The sequence below is a fragment of the Cotesia typhae genome, unplaced genomic scaffold (assembly GCF_013202065.1).
Source record: "Cotesia typhae breed Kobodo isofemale line unplaced genomic scaffold, CoteBio_Ctyphae scaffold_91, whole genome shotgun sequence".
Taxonomy (NCBI): domain Eukaryota; kingdom Metazoa; phylum Arthropoda; class Insecta; order Hymenoptera; family Braconidae; genus Cotesia; species Cotesia typhae.
Window position 1 is genome coordinate 868,275 of NW_027423781.1, and position 25,193 is coordinate 893,467.

At 38.4% G+C, this 25,193-nt stretch overlaps 9 protein-coding genes across 11 annotated transcripts; 8 read left to right on the plus strand and 1 right to left on the minus strand.

Annotated features, from left to right (window-relative positions):
* Nucleotides 1-221: 221 nt before the first annotated feature.
* Nucleotides 222-13,741, plus strand: Su(fu) (suppressor of fused). Its single transcript, XM_074258782.1, has 10 exons — nucleotides 222-568; nucleotides 781-873; nucleotides 1,370-1,679; nucleotides 1,990-2,462; nucleotides 2,534-2,741; nucleotides 3,062-3,065; nucleotides 11,763-12,010; nucleotides 12,065-12,977; nucleotides 13,045-13,262; nucleotides 13,315-13,741. The coding sequence occupies exons 1-10, from the start codon at nucleotides 390-392 to the stop codon at nucleotides 13,654-13,656; spliced, it is 2,988 nt and encodes a 995-aa protein (XP_074114883.1). The 5' UTR covers nucleotides 222-389; the 3' UTR covers nucleotides 13,657-13,741.
* Nucleotides 2,959-4,555, minus strand: LOC141537463 (uncharacterized). The gene is made up of 2 exons (XM_074258464.1): nucleotides 3,470-4,555; nucleotides 2,959-3,405 (listed from the first exon to the last, which is right to left on the minus strand). The coding sequence occupies exons 1-2, from the start codon at nucleotides 3,809-3,811 to the stop codon at nucleotides 3,250-3,252; spliced, it is 498 nt and encodes a 165-aa protein (XP_074114565.1). The 5' UTR covers nucleotides 3,812-4,555; the 3' UTR covers nucleotides 2,959-3,249.
* Nucleotides 5,151-7,754, plus strand: LOC141537450 (neprilysin-2-like). The gene is made up of 8 exons (XM_074258446.1): nucleotides 5,151-5,220; nucleotides 5,294-5,376; nucleotides 5,441-5,494; nucleotides 5,568-5,789; nucleotides 5,847-6,064; nucleotides 6,128-7,037; nucleotides 7,099-7,304; nucleotides 7,363-7,754. Exons 1-8 carry the CDS (start codon nucleotides 5,210-5,212, stop codon nucleotides 7,699-7,701), a joined length of 2,043 nt encoding a protein of 680 aa, XP_074114547.1. The 5' UTR covers nucleotides 5,151-5,209; the 3' UTR covers nucleotides 7,702-7,754.
* LOC141537452 (neprilysin-2-like) lies at nucleotides 7,893-10,914 on the plus strand. Of its 2 annotated transcripts, none has more exons than XM_074258450.1 (6): nucleotides 7,893-8,016; nucleotides 8,072-8,373; nucleotides 8,428-8,639; nucleotides 8,699-9,566; nucleotides 10,220-10,428; nucleotides 10,497-10,914. In XM_074258450.1, the coding sequence occupies exons 1-6, from the start codon at nucleotides 7,994-7,996 to the stop codon at nucleotides 10,830-10,832; spliced, it is 1,950 nt and encodes a 649-aa protein (XP_074114551.1). In that variant the 5' UTR covers nucleotides 7,893-7,993; the 3' UTR covers nucleotides 10,833-10,914. The 2 variants fall into 2 exon arrangements, with proteins under 2 accessions (XP_074114551.1, XP_074114552.1); XM_074258451.1 differs by having other exon boundaries at nucleotides 7,979-8,016; nucleotides 10,481-10,659.
* Nucleotides 11,098-11,767, plus strand: LOC141537464 (uncharacterized). The gene is made up of 3 exons (XM_074258465.1): nucleotides 11,098-11,300; nucleotides 11,359-11,477; nucleotides 11,530-11,767. Exons 1-3 carry the CDS (start codon nucleotides 11,293-11,295, stop codon nucleotides 11,745-11,747), a joined length of 345 nt encoding a protein of 114 aa, XP_074114566.1. The 5' UTR covers nucleotides 11,098-11,292; the 3' UTR covers nucleotides 11,748-11,767.
* A 298-nt stretch (nucleotides 13,742-14,039) lies between the features above and the next one.
* LOC141537449 (neprilysin-2-like) lies at nucleotides 14,040-16,703 on the plus strand. Its single transcript, XM_074258445.1, has 8 exons — nucleotides 14,040-14,109; nucleotides 14,179-14,267; nucleotides 14,324-14,380; nucleotides 14,443-14,667; nucleotides 14,722-14,942; nucleotides 15,041-15,953; nucleotides 16,022-16,239; nucleotides 16,299-16,703. The coding sequence occupies exons 1-8, from the start codon at nucleotides 14,087-14,089 to the stop codon at nucleotides 16,620-16,622; spliced, it is 2,070 nt and encodes a 689-aa protein (XP_074114546.1). The 5' UTR covers nucleotides 14,040-14,086; the 3' UTR covers nucleotides 16,623-16,703.
* Nucleotides 16,704-17,017: 314 nt separating this feature from the next.
* On the plus strand, nucleotides 17,018-19,652 carry LOC141537451 (endothelin-converting enzyme 1-like). Of its 2 annotated transcripts, XM_074258448.1 has the most exons (7): nucleotides 17,018-17,146; nucleotides 17,202-17,249; nucleotides 17,315-17,536; nucleotides 17,595-17,815; nucleotides 17,870-18,779; nucleotides 18,854-19,074; nucleotides 19,144-19,652. In XM_074258448.1, the coding sequence occupies exons 1-7, from the start codon at nucleotides 17,098-17,100 to the stop codon at nucleotides 19,477-19,479; spliced, it is 2,007 nt and encodes a 668-aa protein (XP_074114549.1). In that variant the 5' UTR covers nucleotides 17,018-17,097; the 3' UTR covers nucleotides 19,480-19,652. The 2 variants fall into 2 exon arrangements, with proteins under 2 accessions (XP_074114549.1, XP_074114550.1); XM_074258449.1 differs by lacking the exons at nucleotides 17,018-17,146; nucleotides 17,202-17,249 and having other exon boundaries at nucleotides 17,397-17,536; nucleotides 17,585-17,815.
* Nucleotides 19,653-20,162: 510 nt separating this feature from the next.
* Nucleotides 20,163-22,805, plus strand: LOC141537661 (endothelin-converting enzyme 2-like; the record flags this gene model as incomplete). The annotated part of the gene is made up of 8 exons (XM_074258783.1): nucleotides 20,163-20,173; nucleotides 20,297-20,373; nucleotides 20,435-20,488; nucleotides 20,563-20,784; nucleotides 20,848-21,059; nucleotides 21,131-22,046; nucleotides 22,126-22,343; nucleotides 22,409-22,805. Coding segments are annotated over 8 exons (2,043 nt in total), but the record flags the coding sequence as incomplete, so codon positions are not given.
* A 138-nt stretch (nucleotides 22,806-22,943) lies between these two features.
* On the plus strand, nucleotides 22,944-25,008 carry LOC141537457 (uncharacterized). The gene has a single exon (XM_074258457.1). The coding sequence runs from the start codon at nucleotides 23,233-23,235 to the stop codon at nucleotides 24,313-24,315; it is 1,083 nt and encodes a 360-aa protein (XP_074114558.1). The 5' UTR covers nucleotides 22,944-23,232; the 3' UTR covers nucleotides 24,316-25,008.
* Nucleotides 25,009-25,193: the final 185 nt, after the last annotated feature.

Sequence of the window (25,193 nt, forward strand, 5' to 3'; positions counted from 1 at the left end):
AAACACACAACGCCACCTGTTAGATTAATTCTTAGCTACAACTTTACTCTTCCAACCCACCAGAACTCTTCATTGCCAACTGCAGTGAATCTTATCCAAAGGACTAAAAATTCCTAGCTAGGGTCATGTTGTCCCTTCTAGAGTCCCTAGACCTTTTTTTAAAAATCAAACTGTAGATTGTTAATCATTAGCAGTCAAGCACAGAAATATACTTTAAAGCATTCTACAATTTTTATCGCTTGACTCATCAGAGCTCATCAGCTTCTCTGGTCATAAACAAGACCACTAGCTTGAAATAAAATAATTATTCCGATGTAATTAGTCGATTTTTAGTGTTAGTTTGGAGTGTTGTTATTTTGTGAGTGGTGAGTTATCAGAGTGGGCCGTGAATGAGCGTAAATATGAGAGAAAAAGAGGAGCTGGAGTTTAACGGGCCCTGTAATAAAGTAAATAACGATATGACACCATCAACTCGTGCGTTGGGGCTAGATGCCCTACATAGTGTTTGCAGACAGCTCTATCCTGATCAGACAAATCCACTTACTGTCACTGCTATTTTAAAATTTTGGTAATTAATCTTTTTTTATTCTGATTTTTTAAAAAAAATTTTTTTTTGTGATAAAAAAATTTTTTTTATTATAATTATTAAAAATGTCTTGATTTTTTTAATTTTTTATAATCTAATTAAAAAAAAATTGCAAGTAAAATATTTTTTTTTTAAATAAAATAATAAAAAAAATTTTTTAAAATACTATTTTATTAAAATTAATTATTTTTTAGGCTTGGAGGCCCAGATCCTTTAGATTATATAAGTATGTACGAAAATCCAGGAAATCCAGAGCTAGGAATTCCTCCACATTGGCATTATATAAGGTAAATATTTTTTTTTTTCTTCATATTTTTGACCAAAAAAATAATCTAAAATATTTTAAGGATTCAAAATAAAAATTTTAAAAAATTTTCTTGCTTGAAAAATTTTTTTCAAAGTAATTTAGTAGACATATATCACAATACCCATCTCCGTAAATTCTATTTATACATTACTTTGTCATCAGATTCCTTTCCGGTACAGTTTCCGGTTTGTCATTTACTTACAGGAACACCCTAATAGCCAAAAGCTATTTTTAATCCCTACATCCTTACTTATAAATATAAACTGTCTTAAAGTCTACCATCTGCATTTTTTATCCCCGAAAATTCAAGCGCATATCTGTGATTGATTTGTCTTGATTTTATAAAAAAAAATTTTTATAAATAAATTTGTATAATAAAATATAACAACTAAAGTTCAATTTTATTAAATATTTAATTAAAAAAAATTTTTTTAAAATAAATATCAAGAAAAAATTAATATCTAAATTTAATCTAGCTTGGGACTATCAGACCTCCATGGAGATGGCAGGTTGCATGCAAAAAGCCTCCCGGGGCAACCTAGCGGGTTCGGGTTTGAACTAACATTTCGTCTTCTTCGAGAACCGGAAGAAAAAACGCCACCTACCTGGCCGGCAAACGTGATGCAGCAGTTGGCTAAGTATGTCTTCACTTCGGGCAACATGCTTCTTCCTGGGGACCATGTGTCCTGGCACTCTCCTCTGGGGAAGGAAAACAGCCGGATTACTCAAATATTGATGGCCAAGGATCCCCAGTTACTAGAGTCAGTGTCAACCCCTCACGGATTGGTAATTTAACTTAATTTTAAACATTTAAAATGAATATTCTTCGCTAAAATAGTTTTTTTTATATTTACATTCATTAATAACATTTTTTTGAATTTAGTTCTAAAACTCTCTGTAAGATGGCGTTGCAAAAGCGGATATAGTACTACGTCACAACCGCGCGAAAATTTGAATTCAAAAAAATTAATTTTGCTGATTTTACATTTATTTTGTTGTAATCACTTGAACTAAACTTTTTAAAAACAATTTAATTAAACACACAAGTTATTTATTTATTAATAAACGAATATAAAAAAAAAAATCTTACCTCCAGGTTTCCTTCGTCCAAATAGTCGGCGTGACTCCTGAAGAGCTGCAGGCAGCTCAGCACTGGAACGGCCAGGGAATGATAAACCTCTTGAAAACAGTCCCTGGATGCGGTCCTTGGCTGATCACGAATGTAAACCGGGCCTACTCAGCCATGGAGGATCCAATGGTGGCAGTGCAGGTCCAAAATGGCATCGAGCGGGAGGGTTCTAACCTCAGTGGGGTGTCTGCCAAGTGCTGGTGGGTGCAAATGGAGAACAACGTCAGCTTAGAAAGCTACCGCGAGAAGAAAAGGGATTCTGATGATGAAGACGACGGCGATCTCATCAATAAATTCGGGATAAAGACGGAAAGTATGCAGGACGATGGCTCTCGGGATGGAGATCTGTTTAATAATTACAGTCCGACGGTGAAAACTCTTCCGGGGTTGCATTTGTCCTTCAATTTAGAAGCTGGAAGGATTCTTCCTCTTGCTGTCAAGTTAGTATCATCCAGATCTGGTAAGGTTTGTATTGTTCTTGATGATGATGATCAATATTTGGTTCTTCCAGAGGAAGAATAATGCATGGAAGACACTTTACATTCAAATCCGTGCTATCACACACTGCGACGACCTTCGTTGCACCCTCGGTCACGGGGAAATTTGTGTCTAGTGATAAGCCATTTGTAGTTCAAGGTCCCTGGTTGCAAGTTCTTATCAATGATGAGCTTGCCGCAAAAATGGCCGAAGAATTTCAGATATTTAATTCACTCACTCAGGTTAGTTTTAATAATTCAAAGAAGCTTTTAAATTCTATGTAAGTGGAAAATGGCGCGAAAGATTTAAAAGTATTTTTTTTTTTTTTGATTTTATTTTAATCAATTTTAAAAATTATTTTTATCATTTAAAATTATTGTTCAACAGGTCCAACTTCCGAAAACATTTTCCTGGCCTGACTACAACCTCGCGATAACAATCGTATCCGACTGAGAGGTTAAATTGCCGACACAAACGAATTTAACCTAACTTTACCACAATGCCTTCTTAACTATAAAAAAATAATAATATTTATTAAATATAAATTTATAATTTATAATAGCAACGTACTATATTATAATAGTAATTATTATTATTTATAAACTTATTAATATCTAACGTATGTAAATAACTAAAATGTTTAACCATCAGATCAAAAATGTATTAACATTGATTAATAAATATAATTTTTATACACTTTGTTAATAATAAAGCAATGATGTGCAAGTAAATTATTTATTAATATTAATATTAATACTTATTACTGCGTTTTTTCCGTACAACTGATTTCTTCTTAGAATTTGTCTTCCACATATGATCCCTGATCGCAGGAATTCCCGATTCGTAGTCATCCTCGGTGTTTCGTGATTTTTTAAACACCCTCAGTGGATTGTACCGCCCGTAGCTCTGCAAAACGCTGTTTTTAGGTTAAAATCTTTGTTCCAAATGAGGTTATGTTCGAATAAATTACCTTGTCGACAAGACTGAAGAAAAATTTCACCGCAGCGACCCAAAGTATGACAACCAGGCAAGCTTCTGCAAAGTCTTCGACATTTTCTGAGCTAATTGACCTGACGACGTTGACCACCCCCCGGAATACGTTCGCAAATGTCTGCATTGTTTCGATGCACAAATCCCGCAAGAAACAGACGACTTGGAAAATTAAATGAGAGATGGCAATTGCCAAGTCGACAAAGCGACCCAAAAATTCCATCAGGATTCCCAGGGAGATTTCGAAGGTGTCTCTTATCCACGAACTGATGTCCATGCACCCGGTTCGCAACTGATTGTAGATTAGTGATGATCGGTACATTTTTTGTATTTATAACCTAATATTGATGAATTTATGTGCGCAAAATAAAGAGTAAAATTATTTTACTGACACTGATTAAAAAAATAATTACTTTTTAATTTTTTAATTTTAAAAATTACACGGAATTTATTTTACGAGGATTAATTTATTGTACATGACAATTTAAAGGATGTCTACGATGTGAATGTTGCGATGTTTATTAGCGTGACAGTTTATTTATTTTAAATATTAGATTGTATATTATTTTTTTAAATAACTTTATAATAATTTTTAAATAAGACTGTTGCAGAAATTTGAAAAAAAAAAATTTTTTGAAAAAAAATTCAAATTTTTTTTTTTTTCAAATTTATTGAAAAATTAATCTCTTTGATTGAAAAAACAAAGATTTTTGAGAAAAAATTTTTTTTTCATTGAAAAAATGAATAAAAATCAAAAATCTGCTCATAATGGTGATTTTTGCAAAAACAAAGAATTTAAAGCTTCGGGGCACTATGAAAAAAAAATACCAGCGCTTTGAATTTTTCAGAGATTTTAGAGGACACTTGGAGGTTGAAGAATTACCAACGATATCCTTTGTTCATCCATTTTATCCAAAGTTATACCAAGTTATCCAAATATCCTTAATTATACGAATTTTTGTCGTTTTTTCAGTTAAAGTTTTCAATTCAAAAAAATTTTTTTTGACAAAAGCTATTCACAGTATCTTATAGAAAAAATCCTGTAGTTTTCAAAACCGTCCTTCGATTTTCTATACGATCATTATTTCCATAGTTATTGATTGTCAAAGTGAAAAAGTATTTTTTTGCTTTGACTGACGATAACTCCGCGGCAAATCATCGTACAGGCTTTTTGATTACGTCAAATTGAAGGGCATTAAATTTTCTAAAAAAACTTTTCAGCGAAACAATGGAAAAAAATTTTTTGAAGCCCGTAGAATTTTTTTAAGACGAGAAAAAATTTGGAAAATTTTTTTTTGTGGTTCTCTTAGGATTTCTCCAGACCCGAACATGATAAAAAATTTTCATGATCATATCTGAAAACTAGACACTTGGAGCTACAATTTACTTTTTTTTTTTTTCGACACTAATTAATTTTACTATTTTAACTTTAATTTTTTGTCCACTGAGTAAACGAGGTAAGTAGTGAGTAAATAAATCGAAAGTAGGTCTTGGGTACTCTGGATAACACGATAATTACGAGGGTAATAAGCGATGATATCATTTCGGCTCATTGTACGCTCTAAAACAACAATGACTTTGTCCTTTGCGTAACTTACGAAATTACTTTAACAAGATAATGAGCCGTAACTTATCACAAGTACTATTTAACAAAACGAGATGGTGGTCTTCTGTTACTTGTCTCAAGTCCTTAGTACGGATAACCGGAGAAACATAAAAAATGACACTTAAGTAAGATATCTAGTGGAATCTCCGATAAAACCTGCCCAAAGTTCAATATTATATTAATTTATTACTGTTCTAGAAAAGGTCAATGGCTACCGACTGTTGAGTTGTTTTGTTTGGTCTTACCGCTCTCAGGTTCCGTGATTGACGCCCCGCGCAATGGTAGTTTCAGTTACAATCACAATTCCTAACCAAACCCTTGATTAATCTTGTTCTGTTCTTCCAGTGGTGTCTAATCAGTGGATGAGTGAAGCTTGTGCTGAAGAGCGCTTGGAGACCGGTAAGTTCCACTTACAAACGTTAAGCTCCTATTGCGTCTAATTGCTTGATCATAATGTCTTTAATTGCACTAGTCTCGCGGATCATGAGGTACCGCGACGAAAAGGTGAACCCTTGTGACAATTTCTACAAATTTGCCTGCGGAAGGTACAAAAAAACCGACAAATCCAACGATTATTCTCACCTGATCGCTCTCAAGCACGACTTGATCGAAAAGATGATCAAAAAAGGGATCTCTTCCGACTTCAAGCCTTACAAACTCATCGACAACATCTACAAGACATGTATAAACCGAGGTAAGCACTAATTAGCATGATCTAAAAGAGCTTGTTACAAAATTCGCTCTTTTCTAGAGCAAATGGGCCAGCAAGCTCTGCAACTGATGGCAGGAATCATCAAAAGCCTTGGAAACTGGCCAATCTTGGATCCCAATTGGTCTGAAGAGAACTTCAACTGGATAGAGTTCAGCAGCGACGCCAAAAAAGCCGGGTTCGATGTTAATTTCTTCCTAGATTGGGCGCCACAGCGTCTCACTCGTGAAAACCAAAGAATCCTTCGTTACTCCGTTAGGGTAAGTAGAAACTCAACGCTCTGATGATGGTAAAGTAGTTTTGGTGGTAATCTAACCCAACAGATGTCGCGGTCTTACTTTGACTACGCAATGGAAGCTAAGACCATCATCAAAAGAGAGATGTATGCGGACTATATGCTAAAAATTGCCGGGCAATTGGGAGCGGACATTGGTAACGTCATCCAGGAGCTCAACGAAGCCTTTCTGTTCGAAAACAAGCTGTATGACATTATTTCCGGGAACAAGTGCAGCAAGACTGAAGACATAAGCTTGGAAGATTTGAAGAAACAGTGGCCTAGTATCGACTGGGGCAGGTTCGTCGACAAAACTTTGATTCCTTTTGTGGATACTAACGAGGACCCGATTTTCACCGTGTGGAACGGCACCTCTCTGACGGAATTCGCTCTGTTGATGGAGAAGACTCCCAAGCGGGTGCAAGCTAATTACGCTGTCTGGAAGCTGATCCAGTACTCGGTTCCATATCTGCCTGAGGAGTTTCGGAAGACACGGAAGATGTTCCTGAAACTCGTAGGCTTTCCGGAGGAGCCGCTCAGTAGTGAGTGTGCTGAGGTAGTCACGACTAATGCCAAGTACGCGGTGATCAACCTGTACCTGGACCATTATCAAAGTAGCCAAGGGACTATCGAGAATATGGTCACTGCGATGAGCAACCAAATGATCAGGATGATCAGAGAATCTGATCTGGATGACGAAGCTAAGCGCGAGGGGATCAAGGCTATCACTGAGATGTCTATTGTCTTCGGAATGTCGGAGAAGTTTTCTATCTCGAAAGAATTGAAGAGGTTCTACGCTGACGCGGTGGTGGTGAAGAACAACTTCTTACAGACGCTTCTGAACCTCAATGTCTTCAGGATGAAGAAGGACTTCAGTAGCAAGGTCTTCTCTGAAGTTATGCCGCATGATTTTAATTCCAATGATTTAGCTCTTCCGGAATACTTCGATGGTCGTCTATGTAAGTTCTAGAGTTCTGGTGGAAATCTTAACAATTTACTGATTGTACGGATTGTTGACAGATATCAAGGTTCCGATGATTCCTAGCCCTCTGTTCAACAACGACAGACCAATGTACATGAACTTTGGGGCTGGAGGATCTTACATGGCTATGAAAATCGCGGAAGCGCTTATTGACTTTGGAAGGAACTCCTCCGGGAAGATTAGGGAGCAAGCTGAGTGCTTCTCGCATCTCTATGATGACCTTGATCGAACGAAGGTTACCAATGTAAGCTTAATCAGGGATTTAATTCAATTCAATTGGATTGACCTGTTGTTGGTTTCAGATTAGCGAAGATCAAGTCCTAAGGAATATGATTACCCAGTACGTTGGGTTACGTGCTGCCTGGGCCACTTACCAGAGCTGGGCAGCCAAGTACGGAATGGAACCAGCTTTAGAAGGAATCCCTTACTCCCAGGAGCAGCTGTTCTGGATATCTTTCGGTCAGACGTTCTGCTCCGAGTACAAGAAATCCAATGACCCTCTTGATGGTGGCTTTTCTGGCCAAGGTGTCGTTGACTACAAGATGATGAAGATTCTCGCGAATATTCCGGAAATTTCAGCGGACTTTCAGTGTCCTTATGGGTCTAGGCTTAATCCTGTTAAGAGATGTTCTTGGTTGTAGCTTTAGAACTCGTGAACGCTTAAAGAAATAAATTTATGATTGCAAGTGGAAAATTTTAGCTTATTTCAGAATCCCATCCAAAGAATCCAGCGTTTAAAAATCTTGAACTTTGATCTTGATTGGTTGTTATTAATCCAAGGATGTATGTTTGCATTCTGCTTTTTGCAATTCTAGGTAATAAGATAATAATAATTTAATTCAATTGGAATTACCGTGACTCACGTGGTTACTACTTAAAAAGCTGCAAATTGTAATTTTGGTGCAGTGCAAGCAGACCAGTTGATACTCCAAGATGGAACACAATCCATTTCGAAGGTAAGTTTTCGCACAATTGTAATATCGAATCATTGATAAGCGATTATGGTTTCAGGTTAAACGAGCGCGTCTTGCTCTTAGCTGTGATAGGATTTATCAGCTTCCTTCCAAGCTCTTCCAGCCAGCCGTCCGATTTAGCAGCCCGAGTGATGAAATACCGCGACAGCAGCATCAATCCTTGCGATAACTTTTACGCATTTGCCTGTGGAGGCTTCACGGAAACCGACAAGGCTGATGACTACCACCTAGGAGCAATGGCTAATAAGAACATCAAGAAGCTGATCCAAAAGGGAACTTCTTCTGAAGTAAAGCCATACAAGCTGATTGATGACATCTACAAGACCTGCGTCAACAAGAGTAAGTAGCTTTGATTGATCGAGTAGCAAAGATTGGTGACGTCGCTCTGCGTAGATGCAAGAGGACAGCAAGCTTTGGAGCTGATGAAGAAGATCATCAAGAGTTTGGGGAATTGGCCGGTGTTGGAAGGTGACAAGTGGAAGAAAGATCACTTCAATTGGATTGATTTCACTGGTAATGCCAAGAAGGTTGGTTACAACATCAACTACTTCCTGGATTGGGAACCAAAGTGTCATGAACTACCAAAATCCGAATACATTGTAAAGGTAAGTCAGCTTTTTTAAATCGTAGCTTGAAATGGATTCCTAGATGCTGATGTTGACAGATGTCTCCAAGTGACATCGAATCCTTCATGGTGAAGAAACCTTCGCAGAAGCAAACTTACGCGAACTATAGATTGAAGATAGCCGAACTTTTGGGAGCAACTGGAATCTTTGCCAAAGACATGGAAGAAGCACTTGACTTTGAAGAGAAGTTGCTGAATATAAGCACCGAAAAGTGCCGAGTGAGCAACTTCACCATCAAAGAGTTTCAGCAAAAGTGGCCCAGTATCAATTGGATTGAATTCGTTGGGAAAACTCTGACACCTTTCACCGAGGTGGAGAAGCCTCTTTTGAATGTTTGGGACCCTGCTGCTCTAACGGAACTCATTGGTCTTTTAGCCAAGACTCCGAAACGCGTCCAAGCTAACTACGTAATCTGGAAGATTGTCCAGTATTCAGTTCCTTATCTGACGGAAGAGTTCAGGGATCTGCAGAAGAAGTTTTATCAGAAAGTTGGGTATGTTGAGGAGCCTCTGGAGGATTCTTGCGTTGAAATGATCAAAAAGTACGCAGGAGTCGCTTTGCAGTATCTTCATTTGAGTCAGTATCAGAGCAGCCAGGTGACCATCAGAAGAATGGTCGAGTTTATTCAGAACGCGATGATGAAAGTGGTGGAAAGTTCGGAAGCCATTGATGACAAGACTAAGGAGACAGGTGTCAAAGCTGTTAAAGGAACTCCAGTGACCATTGGGTCGATGGAGGAATTGGTCATTCCTGGAGGGTTGGAAAAATACTACGCAGGTGCGCGAGTTGTGCAAGATAACTTACTGCAGACCGTCTTGAACTTGAATCTAGTCAAAATGAGGAAACCTTCTTCATGTATTGATTCAGAGGAGCCAGGGATCCCGGATACTTTGGAGGGTCGCTTACGTAAGTCTGACAATCATATTTTCCATATAAAAAGCACAGTTGAAGTTATTATAATTTTTTTTTAAATCAATTAATAGCTATTTTTACATAAAAAAAAAAAAAGTGGTTTAATGGCTAATGGAGGAGATTTATCAAGTGTTTATGGAGGTGCAAACACAATAACTTTTGATAATATATATTTTTAAACTCAATCTATTTTTTAATCTCTTCATCTATCTTATGGGAAGCCGCGGATTGAAAATGCCAGCTTAATATTGTTTTGTTTAGTTATAATTAATTTTTTTTTCGGCCGGCAGTTTAAGAAATTTCGGGTCTTTTGAGCAGCCATATATAATTATTTATTTGTAAATAGAGGTTAAAAAGACAGCTGCATACTATACTAAATATATAGTTCTAATACAGTTCCCTAGTGTGTCTTTTTATGATTTACTTTATAAACTTAAGCGGGCGTTTAATTCGTATTTAAATAAAAACTATTAGCGGACAAAATTTGAACGAACTTTAAAATATAATTGTAAATAAAATTAATTTCTTATAATTTATTCTTAATTAATTCATTATAATTATCTTTTAAATTTATTCTTACAGTTTACAGTGGATAATTATTTTTTTTTACTGACATTTTACATAAAATTCAAACTACTATTATATAGACGTTCCAACTACCATGATTCCCGGACCCTTTTTCAATGAAAGCCGACCAATGTACATGAATTTCGGCGCCAGCGGCACTTACATGTCCATCGGATTCGCCGATTCCTTCTTCCGAAAAGCAAATCCGAATCAAAATTCTGTAAAAAAACAGCTTGAATGTTTTCAACACTACTACGACGACTTATCTTCGGAAACAAAGAGAAAAAACGTAAGCACCATAAAGCTTGCAGCCAACTATTCTACTCTTGAATTTTAAGCAGCTTCGATTCCTTACAGCTGCAACGCAATAGATTCCATGAAGACTTGATAGTCCAGCGTCTTGGATTCCGCACTTCTTGGGCCGCTTACAAGATCTACACCGCTCAACATGGCGCAGAACCTTCTCTTCCAGGGCTGCCTTACAGCGTGGACCAACTGTTCTGGATATCCTTCGCGCAGGCATCTTGCTCGCAATACTACGAGCTGAAGGAACAAAGGGACATCAACAACAACCAATTCAATGCTGTTGAGTACGTGATGACGAAGGTCCTGTCAACTGTTCCCGAGATTTCAGAGGCTTTCCAGTGTCCTCTTGGTTCCACTCTTAATCCTCTTTATAAATGTGCTTGGTAGCTTTATATTAATGAAATCTAGGGTGTATTTCATTTTTCATGTAATCAGCTTGGTAGAATTTTAAATAAACGATGCAACTGTTTTTGTTATGATTAGTTATTATACTTCTACCCAATTTAGAATTGACTAATCAACCCACTAAATTCTAATTAGATCAACAAAAAAATTCTAATGACCTAGATACTGATGATCCACGCTGGATGAGTCAATGCTAGCTTTGCAGGCTTCTAGATATTTTATATGATGATGGAATATGATATCATTGATGATGATGATGATGACGATGATGAGTTTGTCCTTGCTCTTGACGAAAGTCACTCACAAATTTACTTTAATAAGGTAATAATGTTATGATTTAACATCAATTATCATAACTCACAATCCTGCTATTTAACAAACTGGAGGATCAGGTTTCTGATATTCAACGTAAGCAGTCTGTCAGTAACACTAAATCCCTGCGATGCATCAGTAAGTTCTATCAAAGTGATCCAGTGGAATCTTTTGCTAATCAGTGTTCATTTCGTAGAACAAATTCCTGGGTTAGATCCAGCTTGTTCATAGCCATCGGTCTTTGCTCGATAGCACCAGCAGCTTCTACTATCTCATGCACCACCGACGCCTGTTCCGTGGAGCGACTAGAATCCGGTAAGTCCTTACCTTCCTAATACCCAATTTTCCTCATCATTTTCTGATGCAGCTGTTAGGATCGTTAGAATTCGGGACGCTTCAATCAACCCCTGCGACAACTTCTATCGGTTCGTCTGCGGGAACTCCAAGAAAGCGAAGAAACCTGAAGCTCATCCCTTGTCAAAGGCTGACTACGTAGACCACCTGATCCAGAAGGGAGCTTCTGATTTCAAACCCTACAGACTTATTGAAGACTTTTACAAGACATGCGTCAACAAGGGTGAGTAGCTTTGATCGATTAAGAAGCGAAAATTGACTTGGTTCTGCTTAGATGCAAAAGGACAACAAGCTCTGGTGCTGCTGAGGAGATCATCAAGAATTTGGGTCGCTGGCCGATTCTAGAAGGGAACCAGTGGAAGGAATCTGGGTTCAACTGGATCGACTTCTCCAGCAACGCCAAGAAAGCTGGATTTGACGTTAACTTTTTCCTGGATTGGGTTCCGAAGCCAACTTATGTTGGGAGCCGAAGGACTCTGAGCTATTCTCTCGTGGTAAGTGTTTCAAGATAGATCAGTTTGTAGATTCTTCAGCGCTTGTGTCAACAGATGGCGGAGAGCTACTTCGACTCTGCAATGACTGAGAAGACAACTCTTCAGAGGCAGATTTACAGCGACTATATGTTGAAGATAGCTCGACTTCTTGGAGCACAAGTTGATGACTTTGTCAAAGACATGGAAGACGCCTTCGAATTCGAGGAGAAGCTGGCGAATATCAATGTGATGGAAAGTGGCGACTTTCCTCAAGATATCACGGTAGAAGAACTGGAGAAGCGCTGGCCGAGTATCGAATGGAAGCGGTTCGTCGACAAAACTTTGATTCCTTGGGTAGACACTGACAACCCGATTTTGACGGTGTGGAATGATTCTGCTCTAACGAAGTTCGCTGAGCTGATGTCCAAGACTCCAAAGCGGGTGCAAGCGACCTACGGGATCTGGAAGGTGGTCCAGTACTCGATTCTTTATTTGACGGACGAATTGAGGGAGATGCAGAAGCTTTTTCATAGAGTTGTTGGACATCTAGAAGCTCCTCGGGAAGAGTACTGTGTCGATATGGTCAAGAAATACTTGGGGATAGCTTTAGAGTACAAGTACTTGGATCAGCACAAGACCAGCCAAGCGATGATCAAGAGTATTGGTAGGTCTATCAAGCAGGAATTGATCAAGATGATTAGAGAGTCGAAAACTTTGACCAAGGAAGCTCAAATGGATGGGATTAAGATTGTTGAAGACATTCCTTTCACTATTGGGCCTACGGCAAAACTGGGGAATTCGAAGGAATTGAGGAAGTACTACGCAGATGCAAAGGTTGTTAAGGACAACTTCCTTCAGACTATCTTGAATTTGAATGTCTTTAAGATGAAGAAAGAATTTTGCATTGAGACGGAATTGGAAGTGGCTAAGTTTAATAAAGATTATTCGGTCGATCAAGGAATGCCGGAAATCCAGAATGATATCCTATGTAAGTACGATAAGACATTACTTTCTAAATCTCGAAATGGTCGCTAAATCATTGTAATTCTTGATAGATATCCCTACATCGATGATTCCCAGCGAATTGTTCAACCAAAACCGTCCAATGTCCTTGAACTTTGGTGCTACCGGTAGTTACATCGCTTTCAATCTTGCGGAACCACTGATCCACATCGGAACCAACTTGACAGCTTTAATGCAAGGCGAGGAGCCTCCAAATCTCGAATGTTTCCGTCAATACTCTGACTTACCAACAGAGCAAGCTAAATATTACGTAAGTTCCCCTGAAAGTCCACTGAAACTTCCTCTAAAACTACCTTTTCCAGATTCGTCGCACCAAGCCTGAGGAGCTGATCACCCAGTACCTAGGATTTCGTAGTTCCCGAGCGGCTTACGGAACTTACGAACAGCTACTTGGCGCAGAACCTCATTTGCCAGGCGTTCCCTACACCGGAAGGCAATTGTTCTGGATTGGATTCGCCCAATCTATCTGCGACGCAATTAGATTCTCGAAGGATGACTACCCTCGGACAATTGACGGTGGTAAATTTAACGATCTTGAGTACATGATGATGAGAATCCTGTTGTTAATTCCTGAGATAAGCGAGGATTTCCAGTGTCCTGTTGGCTCTATGCTCAATCCCGAGCGTAAATGCTCCTGGTGGTGAGCGACGTCATATAGCTTGATATTGTTACGAAATTAATGTACAAATACAAATAGCTGTTATGAAAATAAAGGTTTAATTCAATTAAGAGTGTATTATTTATTCGAATTGTAAGAGAATTTTGATGAGTCTATTCAAAGGAAGAAATATCTGGCAATTTGGGATCGGAAATTGTGAGTTGTGGAAAGTTTGTAATTGACAAGATCAGAGCAATGAGATCTTTGTCAGTGCTCTATTTCATGCTAATAGTGCTAGAATGACATTGTGCTTTGCCCTTGAGCCTTAGTTTACAGGGGGAATTTATTTAAATGAGCTAATAGGGGATTATTCAATGAATGGCAAGCGCCTTAACTGGTATTTAACAACGTGAGGTGCTCGATGCTTGCTATTCATGGCAAGGAGTTCGTAGAGTGACAGTTTAACTTGATTCACAATGAAGCCTAACCTGTTTCCTAAGTAAGTTTTTTGTATACAAAATTTTATACCAAAAATTCGGAAACTAAAATTAAAACGATGCTTTTTAAGGACTGCTAGCGTTTTGATGCTAACTGTGATAGGATTCGTATTTCTTTCGAATTCTTCGGCAGCGGTGGTCGACATTACGCAGAATGACGGTAAGTATAACTCACTGTTGCTAATTGTTCAGTAGATTATGTTGATTGTTTTAAAGAAGTGGCGTCGCACAAGTGCACTGGCAATACTTGCTCGGTGGAACAATCAGAAATTGGTGAGTTGTTGAAGTTATTGATAAAAAAAAAGTCATCCTAGTAACTATTTGATTCGATGCAGCGGCCCGAGTTACAAGATACCGGGACGTCAACATAAATCCTTGCGAGAATTTCTTCGGATTTGCGTGTGGAGGCTACAAGAAAACCGACAAGGCTGATGATGATTACACTCAGCTGGAGGTCCTGAGGAACGAGAACATCAAGAAGCTGATCCAAAAGGGAACTTCTTCTGAAGCCAAGCCATACAAGCTGATTGATGACATTTACAAGACCTGCGTTAATAAGAGTAAGTAGCTTTTATTGATTGAGTAGCAAAGATTGGTGACTTGGTTCTGCTTAGATGCCAAAGGACAGCAAGCTTTGGAGCTGATGAAGAAAATCATCAAGAGCTTGGGGAGCTGGCCGTTGTTGGAAGATGATAAGTGGAAGGAAGATGACTTCAATTGGATTGATTTTACTAGCAATGCCAAGAAGGTCGGTTACAATATCAACTACTTTTTGGATTGGGAATCTTCGACGATCTACAAGGACAAGAAGAAGGTCATCAGGTATTCTGTTACGGTAAGAAGACATATATCGGTTTGTTTAATGGAAATGAGATATACATAACACTTGTGGTTGTTTTTTTTTTTTTTTTTTTTTTTTTTTTTTTTTGATAGATGGCCAGAACTCACTTCAATGGTACCAAAAGCAACGAAATCGTTAAACAGAAGTCGATCTACACCGAGTTCATGGTCAAGATAGCAAAATTAATGGGCGCCAGTGACAACGCCAGCCAGGAATTGAGCGATGCGTTTGATTTCGAAGCTAAGCTCCAAGAAATAAACGGCCGGAATGTTTCCGACTACACTCCACAAGTAACTTTAGGAAACTTTGAGAAGCAAATTCCGGGAATTGAATGGAGCAAGTTCATCGAGAAGACCTTGAAACCCTTCGTGGACCCCGATGAGAAGCCGATCATGACAGCAAGGAACTTGACAGCCTTGATGGAATTCGTTAAGCTGATTGAGAAGACTCCTAAGCGCGTGCAAGCTAACTACGCCATTTGGAAGCTGATCCAGTACACGCTGCCGTTTTTGCCTAATGAGTACCAGGAGGAGCAGAAGGCCTTCCAGAAGCAGGTAGCTTACACTGAAGCTCCGATAGAAGACGTGTGTATCCAAGCAGTCAAAAAGTACGCCAAGTATGCTGTGAACTCGTTGTACCTGGACCAGTACAAAAGCAGCCAGGAAACCATCAAGACTATGGTGGCGGCTGTCAAGGAAGACATGATCAAGATGGTCAAGGATTCCAAGACGCTGACTGAAGAGGAGAAGAACGGTGCTATTGAGGTCGTTAAGAAGATGGTCTATTCTATTGGACCCTCGGAGAAACTTATGGACCCGAAGGAATTGGAGAAGTTCTACGCGGATGCTCAGGTCGTTGAAGATAACTTCTTGCAGACGATCTTGAACTTGAATCTCTTCAAGTTGAAGAAAGAACTGAGCAACAAGGTCCAGTCTGAAGTCTTCCCGTTCTTTATTATCAAGTCGATCCATCCTGGAATTCCAGAGAATTTCAATGGATACTTATGTAAGTTGTCCTTGAACTTTGCTTAACCTTAATTTGTATGAATCTAATGATTCCGTTGGTTCCAACAGACATACCCATTTCGATGGTGTCCAGCACGTACTTCAACGCGAACCGTCCAATGTACATGAACTTGGGCACCAGTGGAAGCTACATCGCGACGAATATCTTCAAGTCAATATCTTTCTTCGGTCGAAAGTCGACGGAAGCCGGGGAACTAGCCACTAACGACCGCGTTGATTGCTTCCGCAACGAATTCGTCAACCTGACTGACGCCTCCAAGCCCAACGTAAGAATCCTTTGATCAAAGCTTGATATGGCAATTCTAATATTCCTTTTTTATTGTAGCTACGTAACAGGACTGTTGAAGACATGATCAGCTACTTCATGGGGCTTCGGACTGCTAGAGCTACTTACCAGAACTACGTCGCCAAAAATGGTGCCGAGCAACCTCTTACTGGACTGACTCACACTCCAGAACAGCTCTTCTGGATGTCCTTCTTCCAAGGGCTATGTCCTGTTTATTCAAGGTTGAGCGAAGCTGACCTCAACAAAGTCAATCGGGAAGCTTTGATGGTTAAGCTTCTGGCGAATATTCCTGAAGTAGCTGCGGATTTCAAGTGTCCTGTTGGGTCTAATCTCAATCCTGAGAAAAGGTGTACCTGGTGGTAGTTTAGAGGCTTAACGAATTTTAGAATTAGTTGTTTTACAAGTTATGGTTGCACGTTTCAAATAAATGATTTCAATATTTAATGTTGTTGTTATTTTTATAAATTGATCCTTTGAAATGATTCATAATATATCTTAAAAGGTAATCTAGATAAGAAAGACCAAAAGTAAGGAATTCGTTTCCGGACGTATATTCTTGATAGCCGTTAGCCAATTGAGCGGCTTACGTCAACGTCAATTACGGAATGACGTCCGCTAAATTGAATTAGCTGTCAAGACTTAATACTACCTTAACTAGCAATCAGTTGAATGAGATAATACCATTGTGACTCACGCGATTATTTGAACAATCATCAATTTGGTGTAGCACAGCTACTATAAATTTTGAGGAAAGCGTTCACTAATCCTTAGTTGAATCTTCCGTTCTGGGACGATCAAAGCTGCTCCAGTTCTAGCTTTTCGGTCAAGATTCGTCACAATGATTTGGGTCCTGACCTTCTTAACCGTTTGTGCTGGTTCAATTCCAGGTAAGTCGTCGTTGATGATCTATCAGAATATGACTAATCGATTTTGAACTTGCAGAAGTTGTAGAAGCAGCGGTATGCAACAGCGTGACTTGTTACAATGAAGGTAAGATGATTCTTCAATCCATTGAAGATAGACAACACTGATAGAACACTAATTTTATCTTCCAGCGGAGAGAATCCTTAAATTCCGCAGTATCACCCTGAAACCATGCGACAATTTCTTCGGTACCGTTTGCGGGAGGTTTAAACAGCCCGATTGGATCAAAAACCATGAAATGGACCCACTGATGGAAAGAATAGATGCTGAGACTTTGATAAAGGATATGACAAGTTCTTCTTTCAAGCCCTACCAGTTTGCGGAAGATCTCTACAAGACCTGCATGGATCCTAGTAAGACACTTTACTATGGTTTAAATCATTCTCAGACTGATCAAATAGGTTCTTCCAGATTCTCTTGGAGAAAAAGATAAATTTATGGTCATCGAGCACCTAAGCACCTTCCTCAGGTCGTTGGTCTTCAAAGAGGACAAGCCAACCGAGGCAAACTTTGATTGGATCGGATTTACAGCCACTGCTAAGAAACTTGGATTCACCACCAACTTCTTCTTGGACTTCAAACCTAATCCCACTTACGACGCTCAAAACAGTTCTTTGAGATATTCCATCCAGGTACTCGTTGATCGAATTGAAAAGATAATATTCTGACTAAATTATATCTTCCAGATGGCTCCGTCGTACTTCGACCCCTTGGTAAATGGCAATAATGCCACGCAAAGAGAAATGTACCTCCAGTACATCACCGACGTAAGACAACTGATGGGTGAAGACGTCGACCAAAAGCATCTGAAGAACATGTATGACTTTGAATGCAAGCTGGCAGAAATAACAGTTCCAGAAAGTAAGTATCACACTAATGACATTACCGTTGAAGATCTCCAGAAGCGTTGGCCGAGTATCAACTGGAAGCGGTTGATCGACGAAGTCTTGATGCCCTTTGCTGATCCCAATGAGAAACCCGTCATCACAATCTGGAATGACGCAGCTTTGACTAAATTCGAAAAGCTGATGAAAGAGACACCAGGACTTGTTTATGCTCACTACGCTATTTGGAAAGCCACGCAATTTGGCGCTCCATTCTTAACCAAAGGAATCAGGGAAGCACACAAAGCCTTTCACAATCAACTGGGTCATCCGGCAAAGCCGAGAAAAATTGTTTGTGAAGAAGCGGTCAAGAAGTATGCGCAGTACGCTATCCAGGATATGTTTCTGACCAAGCACAAGAAGAGCGTGGAGATTATTGAAGTGATGACCGAGGCTATCAAAAAGGAGATGGTCAAAATTATCGAGGAGTCTAAGATCTTGGACAATGAGGACAAGCAAGAGGGAATCGATATCTTGGAAGATATGCCAGTTACCATTGGTCCGTCATCAAACTTGACTGATTCCAAGAAATTGGAAAAGTTTTATGAAGGAGTTGAAGTTTTTAAAGATAATTATCTGAAGACTATCTTGAGCTTAAACGTGTTCATCGCCAAAAAGGAGTATAGCAACGCAATCCACAAGGAATTCTTTCAGTATTTGGTGAAACGGATTCACGTTCCAGGACTCCCGGATAATTACGCTGGGCATCTTTGTAAGTAGCTTTGCCAGTAGATGAATCCATCGGGATATCAGTCTGGTTTAATATCTATAATTGTTGTATTATAGACATTCCGTTGAACATGATTCAAAGCGAAACATTCAACGTAGACCGTCCAATGTACATGAACTACGGCGCTGCTGGAGCATTTATAGCTCGTGAAATGTTCAAAAGTCTGGATCATCTTGGAAGACATTGGCTAGACAATGGAACAGAGCTTGCGAATGATCACCTGGATTGCTTCCGTAATCAGACTGCGAAGATTTCAGAGCCTAATCTGAAGAATGCTGTGAGTATATTCTTACGATTAATTTAAATCGAATTGAACCGATTGCCATTTCCTAATCTCGATTTATAGATAAGGCAGCACACAGAGAGAGATTACATCAGCTACAATGTTGGATTCCGCGCTGTCTATGCAGCTTACCAAAATTTTGTCAAAAAATCTGGAGTGGAACCAATGCTACCGCGATTGGATTACTCTCAAGAAACCGTGTTCTGGATGTCGTTTCTACTGCCCGTTTGTTTTGCTAACGCCGAGCCGAATCAGCTGCGCGCTTACGGAGAACCAAGGTTGACGATGTTTGAATATATGATCATGGGCATCTTCGCTAATGTTCCGCAGATTTCGACTCATTTTGGGTGTCGTATTGGTTCTAATATGAATCCTAAAAATAAGTGTTCCTGGTTGTGATCCTAATAATACTTTCAATTTTTTGATAATTTTATGTCAAACGTCAGTAAAAAAAATAATTATCCACTGTACACTATAAGAATAAATTTAAAAGATAATTTAATTATAATGTAAATTTATGTAAAAATAGCAATTAATCGATTTAAAAAAAATTATAATAACTTCAACAATAATTTATCTTTCTGACTGTGCTTTTTATATCATTTATATGATCAATATGATTGTCAGATGCAATTTAATGTGACAAAACATTTTTGATTTTAGCCGCTACTATAAAACTGCCTTGATTCCATCTATTACCCTTGACTCACCGTCAATCCCAACAGGATAATAGCCTCCAATGATTCAATTTAACAATTCAATTTCTGTGTATTCGTTTAAAATACCGAAGAAAAATCAACAACCAAAAAAATGCCCTGCTGTGTTATTTTATTGTTATATAATTCCGTTTATGCAATTTACTAAGTTATTCAAGAAACGTTGATATCTAACGGCCTTGACCAGCCTGGCTCTTGACCTCTGTCGGTTTTCCGCAGATAAAAGCAAAACTCACATTATGACTTTCTACCCTTGACTTTTTCTTCAAGATCTAATTTTTCAAGTATATCTAACTCACTATATAAATGACGTGATACAGACATTTATTACTCATCTAGAAGTTATTTTGAGTGACATGATGGGTAAATCTTTATAAGTAAGTATGCCTAGTCTTTAATACTATTTTCTCAGATTCAAATTTTTTTAAGGTTGTTTATTAATATTCTAATTTTTAATTGATAATTTGAATAATAAATTACCTTTTTTAATTTTGTTACAGGTTGCTGTTAGTGGGGAGCATTGGAGTCCTTTGTATCCTTCCAATTATCAACGGAGCGAGCCTCGCATCTCCCGAAGGTAAGCATCTTTTTTTTTTTTTTCAAAATCTGAGAAAAGATTTCATCCTAAAATTTTTTAGGTCCAACGCACAAATGTATTGAGAAGGATTGCCAGGTCGGGCGTCTGGGAAAGGGTAAGCATTAATTGTTTAAATAAGAACTAACGGTATCAGTGAATTGTACTGATGATAAAGATTTGTGGTTCCAGCCGCTGAAATCCTAGAAAATCGGGACGAAGATGTGAAACCTTGCGACAACTTCTTCAAGTATGCCTGCGGGAGTTGGAAAGAAACACCTTGGACCAGTCTAAAATTGTGGAGCGCTATGAGAGGTGCTATGATGGATTACACGATTCAGGAGACTACTGGGGAGGAGAAGTCTAAGGCGCACAAACTGATCCATGATTTCTACACCACGTGTATGGACGAAAGTGAGTATCATTGATTGTGAACTTGCGAAGGATGTTTAATAATTGTGAAATGTGTCATTTTAGATGCTAGAGGAGAGAAAGCTCTGGAGGTTTTCAAGAGCCACGTTGTCGATGCTTGGCCGCCTACGGCAGGCGACAAGTTCAACGAAGCTGACTTCTGCTGGGTGAAGTGGATGGGCCAGCTGAAGCAGGTTGGGTTGAAAACTCTTCCCTTTATAGATTGGGAACCTCAGTCTGCGCCAGGAGATACCTATTCTATGCATCATGTGCTTCGTGTAAGTATTTTTGATGACAATAAATTTGATTTGATAAATTTTCCAGTATTATATTATCATTTTCCAATTAGTTGCCCACCAGCTTGTTTGAATTTAAAGCAAATGCAGTTGATGAAGATTACAACGAGCATTACCGCGATTACATGATTGTAGCAGCTCGACTCCTCGGAGCAACCGACGAAGCCAGCGAGAAGGAGCTCGCTCCAGTGTACGAGCTGGAGAAGAAGCTCTACGCAGCTACCTTGAAGCCAAACCCAGGTCAGATGGAAGACATGGCCGTCGAAGACATGGAGAAAGAATTTCCAGGCATGGACTGGGCCAAGTTTGTCGAGAAGACTCTCACACCTTTCGTGGACCCTGGTCACAAGCCTATCATCATCGTCGAGAATCCAGCAGCTCTGAAGGAGTTCATCAAGGTGATCAATGAGACTCCGAAACGCGTACTAGCATCCTACGCCATCTGGAAGGGATTCCAGTACTCGATGCCTTTTCTGACGGAAGAGTTCAAGAAGGTGCACCGCCACTTCCTGAAGCAGATCGATTTCAAGGAAATGCCACGGGAGGAGTTCTGCGAAGGATTGACCAAAGACTTTATGTGGTACGGCATTGAGAATTGGATCATAGAGCAGTTCCCCTCCAGCAAGGAGCTTATCGAAGTCATGTTTTCTATGCTGAAGGTCAAGATGATAGAAATGGCTCAGGAGTCCAAGGTGTTGACTGACGATGAGAAGAAAAAAGCAGTTGACATTTTAAATGCGTTAAATTACACCATTGGAAATTCGAAGAAATTTAGTGACAAGAACGAATTAGATGCATTCTATGGTGACGTTACTGTTGACAAGGAAAACTTCCTCCACTCGTTGATGAACATGAACGCTTTTACGATTAAGAAAGAGAACAGCCAGAAAGTCGTTGAGGAGCTCACGAAAGACAGCCTTGCTCCTGCTTATGATTTTGGGATGCCGAACAATGAGGGGAATCACTTGTGTGAGTTTCTTGATGATCCTTTAACGCTATTAGTTAGTTAGCTCTTCCGCGGGATTATGATCTTGGAATTCATTTTCAGATATTCCGATTACGATGATACCAAGCCCAATTTTCGATGAAAATCATCCATTGTACGTAAACTTTGGTGCAGCTGGCAGCCATATGGCTCGAGAAATGTTCAATTCACTGAAGAACCTTGGAAAACCCTGGACCGAACAAAAGGAAAATCCCAATGACCAGATGAAGTGCTTCCAAAACTTAAATCAGGGCATCACCGAGCCAATGCTGAAAGACGCAGTAAGCAGTCAATTATTATAAATTGCTTAAATTCTGACCTTAAAATAACTATCATTGTTTTTTAGTTTACCGCAGGTATCATGGATGATATGATTGCCCAGTATTTCGGATTCCGTGCAGCCTACTATGCCTACAAACAACTCTTAATTGACGTCGGCCCGGAATTGGGCTTACCTGACTTGCCCTACACCGCTGACCAACTGTTCTGGCTATCTTACGCAAATTCTCTGTGCCATTTCCGATCTGAAATGGATATGCTCCTTACTCCAGTCAAGGACGAGAATATTATAGACTATTCGATAATGGCCGTAATGAAAAATGTCCCTGAGATTTCAGAAGCTTTTGAATGTCCAGCTGGTTCTCACATGAACCCTGCGGAAAAATGCACCTGGTGGTGATTCATCGGTTTATTTATATTAAAATTTATATTTGTGCTTTAATAAATGCATGTTTTCTTAACAATCTCAAATTTCTTCTTCTATTGCATGTAATCATATGTTTATGTTTACTTTTTCTTCTTTTCTTTGATGTTATAATTTATTAGAAAATTTACTACTTATATATTATTTTTATCTAGTTATTAAAAAAAAAAATGTTAAGAATTTAAATTTACCGCTCAGAAAATTACCATAAGAGTTTTTAAGCGCCAAACTTCTAATTTCTGTCACTAGATGGCGCCACTTGAAAAGTATACTAAAAAAAAAAAAACCCTAACAAATCATCGCCATATGATTGTCAATGGAGTAACAGCAGCCACGACAGGATTGAAGATGGTTCAACATTTTGGTGAATACAAAAATAATTTTAAAAAATTTTTTAAATAATTTCTTCTTTATATAGAAGAGAAAAACAAACTTTTCTTTAAAAATTTCTAAGCAATTATTAAAAAATGCAGTATGTTATCGATTTTACTGGCTATTACATCGCGGCCCATGAATTTATCTTAAAAGAATACTGCATTGTCCCTCTGGAGGGCTTCGTAGTCGGAAAGCATGATTCTCATGTAGTTGAGCCAGTATGTTCATTTTCAAAGCTATCAAATTATTATAAAAAAGCGTACTTGAACCTTTTCTACCCAAAGTACGGAATCACTTGGGATGACGGCGACATTTCAGACAAAAAAGCTCGCGAGTCAATCGTCAGCAAGTTAGTACCAGCGAAAGTAATTTATATTAAGCACGCTAAAAAGCTAAATGTACTTTTGAAATTATTGGGAAACTTGATTGATCCTAAAAAAGTTGTCGGGTTAGACGATTATGGACTCAATTTTAGCGTAGAAACTTCAACGCAGCTGTGTTTGCATCATCAAGATTTGTTGAAGAACAGGTGCGTTGTCAAGAATGCATTGACGTGCGCTTACTGGGTGTCCAAAATTTTCTTACCAGAAAATTCTAAATCTAATATCGAAAGTTGGAAAAATAAAACTGCGGAGGAATTGATGGAAATTGGTCGGTCTGATAAGATCGGGCAGAATGAAGTTTTTGATATATCTGATGACTCTGAAAGTGATGAAAGTCTTCAACGGTTCGTTATTAACTTGAATATCATCAAGAAAAAGAAGGAGTCTGATGACAACAGAGTTGTCGATGGTTCCAATAGAGAGGATGATTCGGAGTTTGTTGATTTTGATAGTGATGCAATGAGATCGAAGTCAAAGGACGTCGATTCTAACATTGAAGATAATTGGAACTCCAATTATGGAAAACTTGGAGATTTTGACAGCGAGAATGAAGATTCAATGTCACTTGCGGAAATGCAGAAATTGTTGAAGTTAGATCGTCAAAGTAAAAAGAATAGAAAACCGGGGATCCACAAGAACCTTGAGAGTACTTTGCGTAGAAATTCTAAGTATAATGATGAAAAGTTGGATAAAAAACAGGCGATTGTAAAGCTCAAAAAGCTTGATGATAGTATATTTCGTAAAAGATATAAATTTGGAAAACGGCTTTATCTATCGGAATTAAAATTGTGATTTGGAAATTAATTTTGATAACAAAATTAATCATTGTGTGAAAATTAAATTAACCTATGATAATTTAAAACAGAAGAAATACTTTATTTTAATTTAAAACATAGATTACAATTAATTTTGAGATTGAAAAAAAGTGTTTTTTTCTCAAATAAATTACAATTTATATGTCTACTATCGATATCTCAAAAGTTATATGGTTAAACGTGAGCTATCTGAAATATAAATGAAATTAAAGGCCCAAAAACACGGATTTTTTCATACCTAACAAAGAAAACTTTTTTCCTATGAAAAATTTAATAAAAAAAAAATTTTTTTCGTATTTTAGAGCCAATTTGTCAACTTTTCTTACTCTTACAATTTTTCCGTATTTTTAATAGTTTCGGAGGAAAAAAAGATTAAAAATTGGGTTCACACTTATTATTGGCAACACGAATAAAGCCACTTACTTGTTAGTGGTACCAAGTCCTAGATCGATTGACATCAATCAGGTCAACTTTATGCATGCATTTGTGCATTCTTTGTTGCATTGTCGCTACCCAAATCTCATCCCAGCGGAATACTGCGAGCCTAAATCGTTTTCTGAGCTGATGATGGTAATCACTAAAGAAGATAACCTAGAACTCGTTAGATTACCGAAGATTAAGGCCAAGATTTGCTAAATGTATTGAAATCAATAAATAAATCAAAAATTGCCATGTAAGTTGTTATTATTTCTGTTGTAATCGAGGCTAAACATAGCTCATCCTCTCCCCATCATACTTCAATAGCCTTATCGTGTTTGTTCCGTTGGTAATTAACGTTTAACGACTTTTTGAAATAGAAATAACTTTGTCTAGTCAACTGGACTTTTACTTACTTAGAAGCCAAATATGGTTTCG

Bases quoted from the DNA above. Each gene is read 5' to 3' on its own strand.
- LOC141537463 (XM_074258464.1), bottom strand. From the start codon at position 3,811: ATGTACCGATCATCACTAATCTACAATCAGTTGCGAACCGGGTGCATG. The intron at 3,406-3,469 runs GTAATTTATTCG...AGCGTTTTGCAG, and splicing joins TCTTCAGTCTTGTCGACAAG to AGCTACGGGCGGTACAATCC.
- LOC141537450 (XM_074258446.1), top strand. The intron at 5,377-5,440 runs GTAGTTTCAGTT...CTGTTCTTCCAG, and splicing joins GATTGACGCCCCGCGCAATG to TGGTGTCTAATCAGTGGATG. The intron at 5,790-5,846 runs GTAAGCACTAAT...GCTCTTTTCTAG, and splicing joins CAAGACATGTATAAACCGAG to AGCAAATGGGCCAGCAAGCT.
- LOC141537452 (XM_074258450.1), top strand. From the start codon at position 7,994: ATGGAACACAATCCATTTCGAAG. The intron at 8,640-8,698 runs GTAAGTCAGCTT...TGATGTTGACAG, and splicing joins AATCCGAATACATTGTAAAG to ATGTCTCCAAGTGACATCGA. The intron at 10,429-10,496 runs GTAAGCACCATA...GATTCCTTACAG, and splicing joins CGGAAACAAAGAGAAAAAAC to CTGCAACGCAATAGATTCCA.
- LOC141537464 (XM_074258465.1), top strand. The intron at 11,478-11,529 runs GTAAGTCCTTAC...TTTCTGATGCAG, and splicing joins CGTGGAGCGACTAGAATCCG to CTGTTAGGATCGTTAGAATT.
- LOC141537449 (XM_074258445.1), top strand. From the start codon at position 14,087: ATGAAGCCTAACCTGTTTCCTAA. The intron at 14,110-14,178 runs GTAAGTTTTTTG...ATGCTTTTTAAG, and splicing joins AAGCCTAACCTGTTTCCTAA to GACTGCTAGCGTTTTGATGC. The intron at 16,240-16,298 runs GTAAGAATCCTT...TTTTTATTGTAG, and splicing joins CTGACGCCTCCAAGCCCAAC to CTACGTAACAGGACTGTTGA.
- LOC141537451 (XM_074258448.1), top strand. From the start codon at position 17,098: ATGATTTGGGTCCTGACCTTCTTAACCGTTTGTGCTGGTTCAATTCCA. The intron at 17,537-17,594 runs GTAAGACACTTT...AGGTTCTTCCAG, and splicing joins CAAGACCTGCATGGATCCTA to ATTCTCTTGGAGAAAAAGAT. The intron at 19,075-19,143 runs GTGAGTATATTC...CTCGATTTATAG, and splicing joins AGCCTAATCTGAAGAATGCT to ATAAGGCAGCACACAGAGAG.
- LOC141537457 (XM_074258457.1), top strand. From the start codon at position 23,233: ATGCAGTATGTTATCGATTTTACTGGCTATTACATCGCGGCCCATGAA.